General features: G+C 36.0%; 1 protein-coding gene across 1 annotated transcript in view; it reads left to right on the plus strand.

The window, feature by feature from the left end:
• LOC131900975 (zinc finger protein 120-like) overlaps positions 1-11,350 on the plus strand; it is a 28,649-nt gene extending 17,299 nt beyond the window's left edge. Inside the window, exons 2-5 of the mRNA XM_059252277.1 lie at positions 7,832-7,958; positions 8,163-8,223; positions 9,395-9,562; positions 9,971-11,350. Coding sequence (XP_059108260.1) covers positions 7,832-7,958; positions 8,163-8,223; positions 9,395-9,562; positions 9,971-10,703 — 1,089 coding nt within the window. The 3' untranslated portion in view covers positions 10,704-11,350. The remainder of the gene's footprint in view (positions 1-7,831; positions 7,959-8,162; positions 8,224-9,394; positions 9,563-9,970) is intronic.
• The last annotated feature ends 7,038 nt before the right edge of the window (positions 11,351-18,388 follow it).

Here is an 18,388-nt window from a genome sequence, read left to right on the forward strand (position 1 = left end):
TTGACTTTTTCAGAGAATATCTTATTTTCTTCATTTATGGTGATTGAAAATTTTCTGGATATATTAATATGAGATGGCATCTGTGGTTACTTAGAGCCTGCATCACATGTGTCCAAGCTCTTACAGCTTTTAGAATCTCCATTGAGAAGTGAGGTATAATTCTCTTAGGTCTGCCTTTATAAGTTAGTTCATCTTTTCCCTTTGAAGCTTTTAATATTCTTTCTTTGTTCTGTAATATTATTCATTTGTTTATTATGTGACAAGGAGACTTTCTTTTCTGACTCAATTTTTTTGATGTTTTGCATTCTTCTTTGTACCTTTATGAACACCTACTTTAACTTAGAAAAACTTTATTATATGATTTTATTGAAAGTATTTTTTGGACATTTGAGCTGGGCTTTTTTCTCTTTCTTCTATTCCTGTCATTTGTAGTTTTGGTCTCTGTATAATGTCCCAGATTTTTTGGTTGTTTTGCATCAAGTAATTTTTTTTTTTGTTTTTGTTTTTGTTTTTTCGAGACAGGGTTTCTCTGTGTAGTTTTGGGCCCTTCCTGGAACTCACTTGGTAGCCCAGACTGGCCTCGAACTCACAGTGATCCACCTGGCTCTGCCTCCTGAGTGCGGGGATTAAAGGCGTGCACCACCACTGCCTGGCAAATCAAGTAATTTTTATATTTAACATTTTTTTTGACTGATGTATCCTTAGTGCCTGAGATTCTCTCTTTCATCTCTTTGTTCTATTGGTGAATCTTGGCTCTGTACTTCCTGCTTGTAGTACTATGATTTTCATTTATGAAATTCCCTTAATTTCTGTTTTCTTTATTGTTTCAATTTGCATTTTCAGGTTTAAACAGTTTTATTTGTTTTCTTTTATGATTAGTTTGTTTTATCTTGCCTTTATTTAAGTTGTTTATTGGTTTACTCTAATTGTGTTTTCCTAGCTTTTGTGGAGGAATTTATTGGTTTCCTCCTATTGTTTGTTTGTTTGTGCTTTCATGAATTTGTTTAAAGTATTTACATAATTTCTTTTTAAGGACCTCTATCATCTCTATATATTTGGTTTTAAAGGTTTTTTTTCAACTATGTTAGACTATTCAGGGCCTGTTGTGGTAGGATAGCTCAGCTCTGGTGGTCACAAATTGCCCTGGCTGTTATTAATTATGTTCCTATGCTAGGCTTCAGGTTTGGCATGATTAATGAGCTAGATGCTGATTTTTTATTTTATTTTGGTTAGATGGGAGTTTTGTTCCTGGTTTCGTGTTTGTTCTCTTGAGTTTCAAAGTATGTGTTGGCTGAATGTTTCCTTTTTTCTGGTCTTATTGGCTGGTGTGTTTAAGGGAAAATGCTTGCTGGTGTTGGAGACAAGGAGAAGGGGAAATGATAGGGAGATGATCTTAGGTATCTACAGGAGACATGGAGAGAGGGGAGGGGAAGCTGCCTCAGTTGTTCTACTGCAGTGATGGGGTAACCATGCTCTACTGCAGTTCTGGGATAATAGATAATAGATAATATGGTAGATCTGTGGACAGCCTAATTGATCCCTTGGAAGATGTGACAATTAGCTGATCAGAGGGTGTCTGCCTCAGTTGGGTGCTTTGACATAGATATGAGGTGGGAAGGGCAGGGCATGTTGGAATGGTCTTTGGAATCAACAGCAATTATGAACAGGTGGAGGAGAAGCTGCATCTGAAGTTCTGTTTCAGCCCTTGGAGCAACTCTGAGTATTGGATCTTGTTGAACAGAGATTGAGGAAGGTCTGTGGGCAGTCTACCTGGCCCCATACCCAACATCTTAATACTGATTCATCATGTTGCCAGATATCATTTCTTTCCTTCTTTCCATATTTAGGTTTTTGTTGTTATTAATCTGTGAAAGACTGTTTATTGGACAAAAAGTATTCTGTGGGCTTCACATGACAATCAGCAAATATTCTTCTTGGGGGTGACATGAGTTCAGATACCAACACCCAAGTAGAGGGGTTCATAACTATCTGCTATTCCAGATCCAGAAATCTGACACACCCTTTGGCATGTCACCTGTACACATATAAAAACCTTTTCTCTCACACTTACAAACATATACATAAAAATGTGGATACACTTGTTTTCAAAAGTGCTTATGACTTATAAAGAGATTAGGAAAAACCAGGTTACTTTAGTTATATAATACAAATCATACAATATTTACATAAAATATGTTATCTTGAATTTGGTTTGTAAATATTTTATTTCCTCACTGTGATGCAGACTTACATATAGTCACCAATCATAGGTAACAAAACAGTTTTGAAATTATCCTAATTGGTATCCTCTTCTTTGTGAAAAAAGAATGTGATAATTTCAGTAGTCAAAACTATTTTCTATAACATTGAAATATCAGGATTCAAGTGACTCTATCCAATTTTGCTGGAACAGTCCTTCCCACTCAACACATTTAATATTATTGGTAATGGAGAGAACTGAGGTGCACAGTGTGAGTGGTGGTCAGTGATTTCTTTGATTTTGATTTTCACCAGAATCTTACAGTTCTTGATCAAGAGACCATGTTAACAATTAGATTTGTCTTTGTGTCTCCTTTTACCAGTGGTACTATCTATGTTGTGTGAATTTTTTATTAGTCATAATTTAGTAAAATTTTTCTCTGGAAAATGAAGCACCTTCACCTATTTTATTTTTTTAAAAAATTACTGTATTATGTTATGGGTTCCTTGAGTTTATTGATTTAGAAACTTCTGTGTAGAAACAACATTAATTTTCTCTTCTTGATCTTAGAAGTTTCCTTCTCCTCATTTCTTGGAATATCTGTGTTTTCCAGTTGTTACTATCATCAATATTTGCATTGTTGCTATTTAAGTTATTGTCATTGTTGATACATTGGCTTTTGGTTTTTAAAACCTTAGCATATATTTTTTTTGTCTCTGTGTTCTAGTTACTTCCAGTTGTCAACATAACAGAGCCTACAGTCATCTGTGAAAACCTCAGTTGAGGATGTGACCCATCAGAATGGCTAGTTGCTTTGTCTTTGAGAGATTATGTTTTATTGCTGATTGATGTGTGAAGGCCCTTGACTGAGGGTACAATATCCCTAAGAAAGTTGTCCTGGAATGGATAAGAATGCTAGCTGAGCATAAGACAATGACCAATTAAGAGAGAAAGCTACTAAACAAAGATTGTTCATGATTTTGCCTTCATTTGCTAGCCTGAAACTCTATCTTAAGTTCCCACAATGATGGATTGTGATCAGGCAGAATCAGCCAGATAAACCCATTTATTACCTGCAGTACTTTTGGTTACAGACTTTAATCACAGCAAGAAACAAGCAAGTTAGAACAGAATATAGTACCTCAAAAGTTATTTTGTTGCTGTAAAGGGAAAGGGAATGATTACTTTTGAAAGAATGTTAAAGATATCCAGATTTAGATGTCAATAGACATTGTAAGCTGCACAGAGAGCTAAATTAGCTGTTCTTGTAGTACTTGAAATAAAGCAGTGCTAAGAGTAATGCAGACAGTAGAGGTTGAGGTCACAGGTTTTCAGTGGAAAACAGACTCCAGGATAAATTAAGCTAGAGGTCATTTGTTTGATGTTTTGGCCTCCAACCTTTCTTATTATGTCATGCCCTCAAGAAATTGAGTGAGGCAGGATTAAAAAATCATGATGCTGATTTCTTAGATGAAATATTGACTATCTTTGATGTCTATTACTTATGATTCATTCAGGATTACAGTAAAAAAAAGCAACAAGTGGGTCATAAATAAATGAAAAGTCTATAGATTGTGAAGAAAAACAGCACTAGGTAGTTTCAGGTGACTGTCAAGTGCTGAACAAAGGCAGGGATTTTCAGGGAGCTTACACCATTAAATGGAAGGTTCTTATTTTACATTGGAAGCCTATCAAGGTGCTCTAAGAGTAAGAATCCATCCTTCTATTCCCTCAGTTAATGGAAGGATTTGGCAAAATAATTTAGTCCAAAGAAGCAATGTCATAAAAAGCCTGCAGCTATTGTGTCCAGGTACTGTTCAGCTCCTGTGGCACTGCAGCCAGCCGCTTGGACCCAAGTAAACACACAGATGCTTATATTATTTAAAATGTTTGGCCTAATGGCTCTGGCTTCTTGCTATCTAGTTCTTATATCTTAAATTAACCCATTTCTGTTCATCTATAAGTTCCCTTGTGGCTCATGGCTTACCAGTATCTTAACATCTGCTTCTCATGGTGGCGGCTGGCAGTGTCTTTTGACTCAGCCTTCCTGTTCCCAGAATTCTCTTCTCTCTTTGTTGCACCTATACTTCCTTCCTGGCTACTGGCCAATCAGCACTTTATTTATTAACCAATTAGAGCAACACATTCACAACATACAGAACATCCCACATCCTTCTATTCCCTCAGTTAATGAAGGGATTTAGCAAAGTAATTCATAATCCCAGGAAGCAACATTATACAAAGCCTGCTGCAGCTTTGGTCCAAGCATGGCAGGATCCATCCTAACATAGGAGGCACATTTTGGAAAATCATTAATGTTTTACTGGTTCTGGAAATAAGGAAGATGCAAAATTTTAGGCCATGCATTGTTAGGCTCTGATTTCAGTTCACCACAAACTTGTCCTCATAGTAGGTATGTTTTCAGAGTCAAAGAGAGGTATATTTTAGATAGACTTGTCATCTTCAAACACTTCAGAAATCTATGGGATATGGCCTTTAAGATATTTTAATAATATAGGTTCTTTTAAAGAGAATGAGGCATGTCTGCTTCTGACAACACCTATCTACTTCAGAGAAGATGATAGGTAGGCATTGAAGAAACTTCATATGGAGTTTACTTTCTTTGTGGCAAAATTATCCACTTGGAAAGAAAGTGCTAGTTTGCTCTCCAAAATGGACAAGTGGAACAGAAAAGAAAGTGACTGCAGAGCATTACCAAGACAAGGTGAGACAATCCTTCAAATATCCAGATTTACAGAAAAGTCTGTCAATTATGTGAAGCTGACAGGCCAAAGATGGATACCCCAACATTACAGAAGAAACTTGAGTGGCTGCCCAGGTAGCCAACTCTTTCCGTCATTTTTCACATATCTTAGAATTCACTTGCTTGCATTTCCTGCTTACTTGGATAATATTATTTCATTCTCAAGTCTCTCATTGAGTGAATATGTTAGAATTGTAGTTATAGTTTTGCTTGTTAACAGATTCAGAAAAAAATTGTAAAGTATATACCATTGAGAAACATTAAAAGATAGTTTTGTTAATGCAAGTTAGAATAGAAAGGGAATTAGTTACAACCCTTTGGACTCACCAAAACAGGATAGATAATGAAGTATTTGCTTTTATTTGTCAAATGTTTATGGAATAGGCATTGTTGATATTTTTACTGCCTGGATATATTATATATAGTTATTGTACTTACATATAGTTGTTCTTATATTAGTTATATATAGTTCAAAACAAAAAGGTAAAAGTATGGTGATAATTTGTTTGTGCTCTAACAAATACAGCTTGCCTAAAGGTCAAAGGTGGAGCTAGCCATTAGCTAACCATAGAGTCTGGAGGTCTGTATAGACAACAGACAGGAAATGATATGGCTCGGTTTAGTGGGGAAGTGATAAGGCAGTATGGAAACAGAAACAGCTTTTTTTATTCCTGAGAAGTCATGAATATAAAAGGTGACTATAGCTAGATCTTTTGTTTTTCTGACCTTTCAGCATGTACTCTGATATCTGACTCCAGGGATTTTTTGTTGTTAAAACTTTTAGAATTCATGTTACAGAGGCGCATATATGGAGTAGAAAAAACAAAAGTGAGATGTATAGGAAGTTTTGGGGACAGAGCCATCTGAACACTTTGAAACTGAAATCCCATGTGTCTGACACAGAGTTACTGGATTTGATGGTTGCTGTCCAGGGTTTCAGACTTGCCTTGGTACAGTCTTCCCCCCCACTATGTCTCAATTTCTCTATTTTGGAAAGGGAATGGGTATCCTGTGCCATTGTATATTGGAAAAATTTAAATTTGTTTTCTGATTTTACAAGATGACAAAGACAAGTGATTGTCTTGTGGCTCAAAATATATTTTTGGACATTTGAAGATTGTAGGCATGGTTGCAGACTATCAGGACCATTGTGGTGACTAAATTCACTTTCTTCATGGCAGATCCTGAGCCTGTAATGACCTGGGTATAAATCTAATGAACTGAATGAAAAGCTCCCAGATAGGATGAGGTTTTTGAACATGTATGTCTCCTTGGCAGCTTTGTTTTGGGGTGTTTGTGGAACCTTTAGTAGGAGGAAACTTTTTGGATGAAATTCAACATTGTGGATGGCTTTTGAGTATTTATAACCTCAACTCATTTCCTGTTTTTTTTTCTACTGTGTTCTATTAAAAATTAATCAGCCAGCTTCCTTTTTATGCTGTCATGTTTTTACCACTATTATAGATGTTAACACTAAATTGCTGAAAATACAATTGAAGCAATTGTTATTCAATGCTGAGCCATTTTGCTAGCCTGTTTTTTTAAATTATTTATTGATTTTATATTTGTTTCTGAACACAAGGTTTGTCTGAATAGACCTGGCAGTCCTGGACAATTCTCTATAGATCAGGCTTGCCTCAAACTCAGAGATTCTCTTGACTCTTGCTCCCACATGCTTCGATTAATGGCTGGCCACCATTTCTGTTTTTTTCTTATTATTTTTATTAATGGATGATGGGCCTAGAGTATAAGTTTTTGTACATATCAAGCATATTCTGTTTTGCTGAGCTTTACTCCAGATTGAATTTTGAAATTTGACAGATGGTATCATTTTCTTTCCCAGGATGGCAGTATTCATAGCATTAATTCTGTCTGGACCTTCTGAGTTATTAGAATATGGATGCTTGATATGTGTCCTGCTTGTTGTGTTTGTTTTAATTTTTAATGAATATGATTTCATGCCTGTATACATAGGCATGCACCACACTTTTGCTTGGTCCTCTTAGTTGTCAAAAGATGATCTTACAACCCTTGAGCTTGGAATAATGGATAGTTGTGACCACCATGTAAATAGTGGCAATTGAGCCCACCTATATGTACAATCAGCAAGAGCTCTTAACGTCTGAGCTGTCCTGCTCTATGGTGATTATTTATTATCAACATTTATATTTCTAATGTTTTCATTTGTCCAATTGTTTAGCTGCTTTAATGCTCAGTTTCTCTTTGAAAGATTTATTAAAGTTACCATTTAAGCTGAAGCACTTCTTATTTCTTTAAGATGAATGCAGAACTAGAGTGAATATATAATACTTTGTAGGACTTTCCTTAAAAAAGCCTCTGATTTCTTCCTATTTGTTTTGTTTGTGTTACTGATTTTGGCAGGGGAGACAGGTTCTTAATATTTAAATCTTGCTGTCCTAGATCTGATTGGATAGTATAGGCTAGCCTTCATTTCAGAGTCAGATATAACTGCCTTATTTTTCTCAGTTCTGGGATTAATGGTATGAGCCAATACACCGAGTTTGCTCATCTCTTTTGTAGTTAATAATTATTCATACAGTTTCTCTGATGTGTACTCAGTACTGATGATGGGTTTGCTTGTCTCTCTATGTCCATTAACAGGTGTTTCTCTTGCAAGATGATATCCCATTCAGAGTGTTCAGAACTGTTAGATGTAAACCTCTTATTTAGTTCCTTTCTAATGTGACTTGATGACTATATTATTATGTCTGTGTTATAAAATAAGTGTGGGAAGCACTAGAATTATATGACTATTCTGTCAAAGAAGCATGCATTTACAATGTTGTCAGTATCATGTGTTTTGTCATATGCATATGTATGATGCATTTATGTATGGCATTTGTTAGGATGCAGTGACCTATAATGATGTGCATGTTAACTTCACTGAGGAAGAATGGGCTTTGCTGGATTCTTCACAAAAGAATCTCTACAAAGATGTGATGGTGGACACTTACAAAAACCTCACTACTATAGGTAATACTTTAAATTTTCCTTCATGTTTTAAAAGAAGAGGAAACCTATTTCTTGGTTATTTATGCTCTTCTGTAAATTTGATTGAGAATGAGGGAGAATGAGGTGGAGAAATCAAACATGGTTGTAAGGAGCATTGAAGTGAATAACTTTAATTTTGCACTATTTCCAATAGTATTTCATATGTTTCCTGATACTATATTTTAGGCTACAAGTGGAAAGATCATCACATTGAAGAGAATTGTCAAAGTTCTCAAAGACATGGAAGGTAATTTTCATGTGCAAGCTGATATAAATGTGTCTCTGAAGATATTTTAATGTATATGTCATTTTTAAAGAAATGAAGCAATGTAAATAATAAGTTTAACATTAATGATCATTAAATGCTCTCAAAGCCATGTACCTCAATGGCACGTAAATATATTGTGTTTGCAAGTCATTCCTTTAAGAAAGAGGAAAAGGAATCAATGGCTTAACAGAAATTGCCCTTTAAATCCTGGCTTCATCAGAGCTATGCTGCACAATGACAATCCATTTAGTTTCATACTGTTTATATTATAAAAGGCATACTAATTGAATATATGCTAAGTGTATGTTCAAAACATTCTAATTGGAAAATAGTCCATAGTAAAACTGGTGTCTCATATATATGTTTTTTTGTGTGTGTGTGTGTCTTTGCTAAGTTTATTTAGTTGGATAGATAGAATCAAGAGTTAAGGGGCAGTTGTTGTGGAGAAACCTTAAACCCTGTACCACATATTGATGAGGAACAGAACATCCAAGTGTAAATGAAATGTGGAAACCTTTTAGTTGTTATTCTTTCTTTAATAGGTATATCATCTGTCATTCTGGATACCAGCCATATGAACATAGGAATATGGAAAGAAGAAATGTATGTTTCTTCATCTCAGAACAATTAGAAGTTATGTAGTAGTCTCCCTCTTGAGTAAACTTGTTGAATATGATTCAAGTTTACAAACAATTGGTCTTCTAGCTTTATTGAGTGTAGATCAACAAACACACTGCAGATAATCCCCGTGAGTCCTGGGGATGTGTAAATGCTTCTGTTTGTCCTGGCTCACTTTGCAAATGTAGCATGACTTACAGTATAGGAAAATGTATCAATGAAATAAGTGGGGTAAAGGTCTGAATTCTTCCAGTTCTCTTCTATAATGTGAAAAATCTAATAGAGAAAAAAAAAGCTACCGTAAATATGAGCCAGGGTATAATGGCTTTTAGATTCACAAGCATCTTCAAATATTAAAAAAAAAAATTCTTAATGAAGTGGAACAACTTGAGTGTAAACAGACTGTTAAGAACTTAAGATTTTATTCCTCTTTACATTTATAGAAAATTGTAAAACTAATGCATGCAGATATACAGATTCAACAATGTAATGAATGAGGGAAAGCTTTTACATGTGCCAATTATCCTTGCAGGCATGAAATAAGTCATATTACAGAGAAACATTCTGAATATACTCAAAATGGTAAAGCCTTTGGATATCACAATCATCTTAAAAAGCATGAAAGAAGACATACTGGAGAAACAGCATATGAATGTAGGCAATACGATAAGGCCTTTGAATGTCACAGTTGTACTCAAAGGTATGAAAGATCCCATACTGGAGAAATACCCTATAAATGTAATCAATGTGGTGAAACATTTGGATGTCGCAATCATCTTCAAGTCCATAAAAGAACACATACTGGAGAGAAACCCTATGAATGTAATCAGCGTGGTAAAGCTTTTTCATGTAACAGTACTCTTCATGTTCATAAAAGAACACATACTGGAGAGAAATCCTGTGAATGTAATCAGTGTGGTAAAGCCTTTGCCCATTACAGTAATCTTCAAATGCATAAAAGAAGACATACAGGAGAGAGACCCTATGAATGTAATGAATGTAGTAAAGCCTTTGCTCGCCACAGTCATCTTCAAGTCCATAAAAGAACACATACTGGAGAGAAACCCTATGCATGTAATGAATGTGGTAAAGCCTTTGCACAACATAGTGCTCTTCAATCGCATAAAAGAACACATACTGGAGAGAAACCCTATGAATGTAAGCAGTGTGATAAAGCCTTTGCTCATCATACTTCTCTTCAATTGCATGAAAGAAGACATACAGGAGAGAGACCCTATGAATGTAATGAATGTAGTAAAGCCTTTTCTAGTCCTAGTCATTTTCAAGTACATAAAAGAACACATACTGGTGAGAAGCCCTATGAATGTAATCAATGTGGTAAAGCCTTTGCATGCCAGAGTAGCTGGAAAAAGCACAAAAGAACACACACTGGAGAGAAACCCTATAAATGTAATCAGTGTGATAAAGCCTTTGCACAACACAGTCAACTTCAAATGCATGAAAGAACACATACTGGAGAGAAACCATATGAATGCAATCAATGTGGTAAAGCCTTTGCACAAAAAGGTAATCTTCAAAGTCATAAAAGAACACATACTGGAGAGAAACCCTATGGATGTAATCAATGTGGTAAAGCCTTTGCTGTTCAGAATGCTCTTAAATTACATAAAAGAACTCATACTGGAGAGAAACCCTATATATGTAATCAATGTGGTAAAGCCTTTGCTTCTCAGAGTACACTTCAAATGCATAAAAGAACACATACTGGAGAGAAACCCTATGAATGTAAGCAATGTGGTAAAGCCTTTGCTTATCAGAGTGCTCTTCATGTACATAAAAGAACACATAGTAGAGTGAAATCCTGTGAATGTAGAAGGTAAAATATGTGGTAAAGCCATTGCTTATCACAGTTCTCTTCAAGTACATGAAAGAACACATACTGGAGAGCAACCCTATGAATGTAATCAGTGTGGTAAAGCCTTTTCACAGCACAGTAATCTTTAAATTCAAATACATAAAAGAACATACGTGGGGCTGGAGAGATGGCTCAGTGGTTTAGAGCACTGGCTGCTCTTCTAAAGGACCGTAGTTCAATTCTCAGCACCTACATGGCAGCTCATAACTATCTGTAACTCCAATTCCAGAGGATCCAACACCCTCATACCAGTGCACACAAAATGAAGTTGAATTAAAAAAAATTTAAAAATAACATACTGGAGAGAATCACTATGAATGTAATTAATGTGATAAAGCCTAGTCATAATAGAGAGTAATCTTATGGCTAAATCTTTTAGGGTATAATTGGTCTCTCAAAGCCAATTACACTACACTTTGAGGATCTGATAAAACTCATACCAAAGGAATCTAAATATATATTAATTGGTATGATCTTTAGCCAACACACACTTACATTCAATTACACAAGAGGTTATTTATTCTAGAGAAAAATACCTGAAATGTCAATAATTTTTTCAGGCTCTATCATATCCCTCTTTATTTTGTTTACACCTGCAAACATATGGGTAAAAGGTCTATGAATTTAAATGATGAGGTAACCTTTTAGATTTTATATTTCTTTTCAATATCACGACATAATGAATCCAGGTGTAAAATTTCATAGATCTGTATTATTACTTTTTCTTCTTTTTTGATAAAACATCATGTCTAAGTGAACTTACAAAAGGGTTTAATTTGGTCCTTGGATCCAGAATAATACATGAACCCTGTGAAAGTGAAATGAAAAAAGTGTCAGACATGGCAGTTGAAGAAGGATGCTAAGATATCAGATCTTATACCTGGAGGATAAGCAGAAAATGTAATTTGAAAATGGTGTGCAGATGTAAATTCTCAGGCCAACCCCCAGTGACATATTTCATCCAGAGGGCAGCATTTCTTAATTCTTCCCAAATGATATCATAGACTGAAAATGATTGATTTATATGACTTCAAGCCTGCATGCTTGCTTTCTGTTACATAAACCAATTCATAATGGAGAAAAATCTGTAACCCTTTAGAAGCCTCAACACCTGTGTTTCAGGAATTACAATATACAAACATTCATGATTGAAAAATAATTTAAAGATTTGTTTTTATTTTAATCATGCATTTTCTGTGTGTCTTTATGTGTGTATGTGCTTCTGGTTTCCAAGAAGGATAGACCTTTGGAGCTTCTTGTAGCAGGAATTACCAGAAGTCATCAAAAACCAAACCATGTTCCAGGGAATGATCTTGTGTTGAAGGCTTGGCCATGTCTCTATCCCGCTGAATATGTTAAATCTTTTTTATATCATCTTGATATCAGGAAATAGGGGGGAACTCATACAAAAGAAAAAATATTCAAATAAACAATTTGGTTAAAATTTTAGACATCACAGTTGTTTTCAGCTTCAAGGAAAAAAATGATTCAAGTATTTTTCATTGTAGCCTTTAAGTAAGTAAATTATGAACCCAGTTCACTAAGCACTGATGTGAACACCACATTTTGGCTTCTATTTTGCAACATTTGAGGAAGATATTGAAGTGTGGGATATGTGTGGCAAATCCAAATTGTGAAGTTTATTTTGTGATCTTTATATTTTTCTCTGGCTTTTGCTCATCTTATTTTGTGCTTTCACCTCCTGAGAGGTATTTATCTGCTGCATTGTATAGAATGTGATGGCCATTGTCTAAGTGGTCCATTTTCATTTAAATCTCAGGCAGCATATGATCATCCTTTTCAATTAAGGATGTCTCGGAAAGGGTGGTGGATTGTTTTTCCTGATTTTATTTTTCATAATTTTTCACAGATTTCCTTGAAATGTGTGTAATTCAGCCTGGCTTTAATGTCAGTAATTACTCATGGATATATTTGAATTTATAATTCTTATGTGTCAGTCTCCTGTACAAGTCCAAGGGTAGATGATGTACTTACAATGATTGTTATTTTGTCAAAACATTTTAATGATATTAATGTTAAAATAATTAATAGAGAACATAAAAAACATTAAATACTTTATGTATGTATCCAAATAAATTTTTCTTCATTCTGAAAGAGATGTAATAATTTAAGTTAATTGGCACTTCATCTTGAAGTATTGCCTTCTAAGCGAATTAGCCAATGATGCCATATAATATAATAACAATGAGATCTACTTTAAAATTTTTCATGTGTGTGTGTAATGTAGGCCATGACAAATGTGGAGGATAGAAGACAATTTTATGAAGTCTACTTTTGTCCATCTTCATATGGTGATCATGATGAGGTCACAGCCTTGCACAAGACAGACATTTCTAACACAGCTGTCTCACTGATGCTCAAATAAGAGTAGTTGAAACATTAAGTCAGTATAATATTGTCTTTTGGGGTTGTAAACATTTTTTCATTGAAATATAGTGGAAAATAGGAGAAACTGAATAATCCTATTTGTTAATGAAAATTATATTTTGTTATCTTCTTTGTTTTTGTATTTTTCTTGCATGTGGAATGAGTAAGTTTATTCTGAGGACCAAACATTTGTTCATAACACCTTCTCAGAACCCAAATAAATGTCAGACAATAGTTTCTGTGAGTAAAGTAAAGATGGTTGCTGCAAATACTGATGTCCTGAGTTTAATCTCTAGGAAACCCATATTACTCCTACAAATTTTTCTCTTATTTATACATTTGTGGTATGGCATATGCATACTCACAGACCAGCATATACATAAATAATTTTAAAACCCAAACAAGTGTCATTGAAGTCACTGACAACCAAATGATTCCCTGGCTTTCATCTCTAGAGCTTGCATGGGATAAGTGGATAACAGACATATATAAGTTGTCCTCACACTGTCATATACATCTCATGCCAAAAGGATATACACACAAACATAGCTCAAACATTTATAAATTGATGAAATCAAAAAAGCAAATGAATTAATTCAGTTATTGAGAACATATGAAATGGTTTTCTAGTTTAAATTATTATTATAGAATTTCAAGAAGTAATGTGGCACATCAAAAAATTAGTGATTCCATCCTGTATCTTATTTAACTTTTAATTCTCTCATTCAAAGATAGGTCATTTTAAAAATAAATCTCAGTTGGGCTCAGAGTTGCATGACTGTAATCTCAGAATTTGGGAGATAGTGGCATATCACTCTCTGTTTGACCTCAGCTTGGTCCACGTAGTGAGTTCTAGGACAGCCAAGGATATGTAGAGATACCATGTCTCCGAAAAATTCCAAAAAAAAAAAGTAATCTCAAATTATGAAATTTAATATAATCTGACTGGACTCTGACTGGTTTCAACCAACACTTTTGTTACCTTTACTCATGTCAAGGGAATTTTGTTAATAATCAAAATATGATACAAAGTGGAAAGTCCTTTTATAGAAGTATAGAAAACCATTGAAAACCACGCAGTTGGAAATTTTATCACTTTTGAGTGATAGAAGACAGGAATAATGGGACATTTTTGTCTTTTGCATTTTAATCACATGTTTGGGAGCTGGAGAATTTGCTCAGTATTAGTGTTCTTAGGTACCCACGTTTGGTTCTTAGCACCTATATCAGATGGCTTGTATCTCCGGGTCCAGGAGATCTGATGCATTCTTCTGGCTTCCTAGAGCATGAGAGATGCGAATGGTGGGAGATAAATATCTATGTGAGTCCATACTTTTTTTTAAGTGTTTTCTTCATGGATATATTTCCAAAATGATGGAATTTAATTTAGCTGTATAAGTTTTGCCAGTGTGTATATAAATTCCATGCCTGGCACCAGTAGAGATTACAAGAGTGCCTGATCCCCAGTGTCTGTAGTTACAGATAGTTGTGAGCTATCTCTTCATTGTTAGGAATCAAAATCAGGCCTCTGTGGATGAGCAGCCAATGTTCACAGGTGTTGACCCATTTATTCAGCCACATATACATTTCATTACAATAGTAAGGTATGAATGGGTGATCTTAAATTCAGCTTCACCTGAGTCCTGATGATCAAGATGAGACACAGGCTGATAGAATCATTAACTCACTTAGATTGCATACTTAAATAATTTTCCAAGCTTAAATAACTACACAAAGAGGGAAGAGTACAAAAATGATTAGGAATGATACTGACAGTACAAGTTTTTAAAAAGCAGCTGAACACTTGACCAAAGACAGAATACTAAGATTATCACCAGTGTCATATATGAGCAACAATGCAAGCCAACAAGGGCTTATATCAGGTGTACTCTTGCTGGAGTTTATACCTCCAGTAAAGAGATGAAAAGAACTTGCAGGCATAAAAACTGATTTGTGTGAAGATCATTGTCTCCTTTCATGATGGCCACAAAACCTTCAATTAGAAACCTTTTTGTGGTGACTTCAGATGGTATCCAGGTTGTCAGGAGATCCTGAGATTTAAACAGAAGACATTCTAAGAGTGGGGTAGTCAGGGATTTACAAGAGCTGTGAAATATGGAAGGATTGTTAGGGAGGGACTTTTGTTAAAGACAAAAGGAACCCGGGAACCAGTTGGATCATACTGCACTCAATTTATCTACTCACCTGTCGTGGGTTAGCCACCTCCAGGTCTTCTACTCTCCTTTTTTGGCAACAACATGTACCTGTCAGTTACAATACTCTGCAGACCCACTTTGCATGCCTCCTTGGAACTTAATGGGCTTCAATCTCCACACTGACATCCCTGTAATTTGTGTGCGTGGCAGGAAGAAGCACATTTTGAAGAGTCATTTATATCACTTCTTCTGACTGAAACCTAGTGAAATAGTAGACCCCATGAAGTTGTAATTTTCCTGCAAATCTCCTTGTGGGAAAAGACTGAATCCTCACAATAAAAATGTCTCTACTGAAGAAACATTTAATCCTTCTCTGACTGCATGGCTAGAGAGAGAGCAGGACCTGAAAATGGGGGAAGCTTTTAGATATGGGAAAATTCATTATATGACTTCATTAGATTACTTATTTTTATTTATGTTTTGCCTTCTATCTAAACCTTTTAGGACAACAAGAATGGAATAGTTATCTTATAAATTCATCACATAATTAGTAAAACTGAATAAATATCATGTTTTCATTGTTCATTAAAAATGTCCTTTTTGATTTTTGATTCTTTTCTTCCTTCTTTTTTTGCTTTAAAAAGTAGTATTAGTGTTATGCCCAGATTGGGACCCCAAAGACTTCACCACAGACCTTAGGTTCAGAATGCAACAGCATGGTTTATTTCTGTTTGTTTACAAGCCGCGGGCAGGGAAGCTCGATCCAAAGCACTCACTCATAGTCGTGAGGCCAGGAGGAACTTACTTTTTCTTTGTGTGGCTAGCTTTTTAAAGGGAAAATCCACAAGCCCTTCAGGGGGGTTGGGGGAGTTTTGCACGGGTGCAACTCGGATTGGTTTATTTTTATCTCTGTTCTCTTTTAATTGGGTGAGGGTATGTAACCTTTGAATTTACTGGTTGGTGGTTACAATTTATTACTTTGGGGGCAGTCCAGCACAAGTCCCAGGCTTTGTCCTTGAGCCACCATGGGGGCTGGCTGGCCAAGCACGTACTGCACATAACTCTAAGTTGGTGAGGGGCCCCAGAAAGTAAACATCTGGCTGAACTTTGAGCAGTCAGAGTATGTGCAGAAAGGGAGCTACTGCAAGGACTGTCTTTTGTTCCTGGCCCTCCCAGAAACTGCTTGCTCAAGTCTCAGGAAACTGAAATTGAGGCTTGATGTCTGAGAGAAGACTGAGCAGCCCTTTATGGCATCTGCTTGGTCCTTTCATTAGTATAAATCCCTGTCTGCCGTGGGACTCTCTCTATTGACTAAGTTATCCTAGGACATCAGAGGGATCTGCCCACTGTTTTCCAGGGTGCTGGAATTATAGGTGGGCACATTACAAGTGGATAACTTGGTTCACATAAATGGATTAATAAAGATGAATGACTGAGCCTGGCTGCTTAGGGTAGCAAGGGCTCAGCCTCTGGTCCTAGCTACAGTAACAAGATGGCCTCCGTCAAATTTAGCCTTCCTACTTTAAAGTCCACTGTCTTACAAATATGTCAAATAATAGTTATTATTCCTAACAATAAAAATACTTTATCATTGATTTTTTAATAACTCATTAAGGGAGTATGGTAGGGTTCTGTCCTTATTCTCCAGATGTTGAAACCCTGGTTCACAGAAATATTTGATTTTGAATATGATTAAGTGTAACTGCTCATCTTATTCATCATGTCATTCTAATGCCTTACTAAATGAAGTTGAAGGCACCAAGGTGAGGCATGCTGGAACAGACATGTAATCATGGTATTGAGAAATAGGAGTCAGATATTTCAGCATTTTAAAGACATCTAAAGTGAACATGATCAGTTAAGTATGGTGTGACACCCATGGTACCAAGGCAAACTGTGACTGCTGTCATGGACTTGTCCATAGTCGTCCCTGCAGCTCCAGAGCTACAGGGCCATAGCTCTAGCAAGTGTCTACTGAGGTATTAATATGACAGGTTTTCAATTCTTGGTAATGTTTCCTGACTAAGGCAGCCTAGGTCATTTTGGGGGCAGACTCGTGATGCTCATTAAAGAGTAGAATACTCCTGCAGTTGAGAGGATTATCCTCAGGTAAGGATAAGCTCCCTAACTGCATATCTAATTCTGTGTATTCAGCACTTTAACTGTATACACACAACCAACAGAAATGGACTCAGCAGGTTTTTTAAATATATTTGTGCATAATTAATTACACATGCTTAACAAAGAAGATATTAGAAGGGAAGAATTTGTGAAGGAATGGAAAGAGGAAAAGGAAGTGGGAAAGTGATGTAATTCATTTTAATTAAAATGTATGGAAATAAATATTAAATAAAAAAGAAGCTGGAGTGATGGTTTAGAAGTACAGAGCATTTTGTGCTGTTCCTGAGGACACAGATATTATTCGCAGAAAGCACATTTTAGCTGATCATTGCCCTGCCTGCAGGGCTTCAACAGGTTCTTGACCACCCTAAGGATGGAATGATAGGGACAGGAGATACAAGGAAATACACCAAGTCTAGATTCTGATCAAGGTGCCACTTTATTTTTCTCCAGAAGGGTTTATATAGTTCCTTCAGGGTGGGGGGAGCAAGAAGCTGTCATCTGCATAAGGTGGGGCAAGCTAACAGGATGTTTGTATAGGATGTTTACAAGGTGAAAGGGTCAAGGGCTCTGCCTCAATGTCCTGTTGCTAGGCAACCTGCCTGTAAGATGATCTAGTTCCCTGTCTTATGGGGGTCTGTATTTTTCCACTAATTAGAGATTCTGTCCTTGTCCCTGACATCTTCCCCTTCTTAGTAATAAATCTAAGGGCCAACAAAAACCAGGTTCGAATGGTCTAAAAGGAGGGCTCTGAAAGAGGCTTTGCATGGAGGATTACAGAGGCCATATCCCTCTAAAGGTTGTGAAAAAAGGTTCGAGAGGGAATGTCTCTCCAGACTCAAGCACCACAGGCGTCCCCATAGTGCAGGAATCAATGGACCATGCAGTTTTTTGAGAAAGCTGAAATGGGTAAGCGCAAGGCTGTTACTGCACAAACGCTATGCAACAGGGCATGTAATCCAGGCTCTCGGGATTTGGGGGTACC

This window comes from Peromyscus eremicus, unplaced genomic scaffold (assembly GCF_949786415.1).
Source record: "Peromyscus eremicus unplaced genomic scaffold, PerEre_H2_v1 PerEre#2#chrX_unloc_1, whole genome shotgun sequence".
In the NCBI taxonomy this organism is placed as follows: Eukaryota; Metazoa; Chordata; class Mammalia; order Rodentia; family Cricetidae; genus Peromyscus; species Peromyscus eremicus.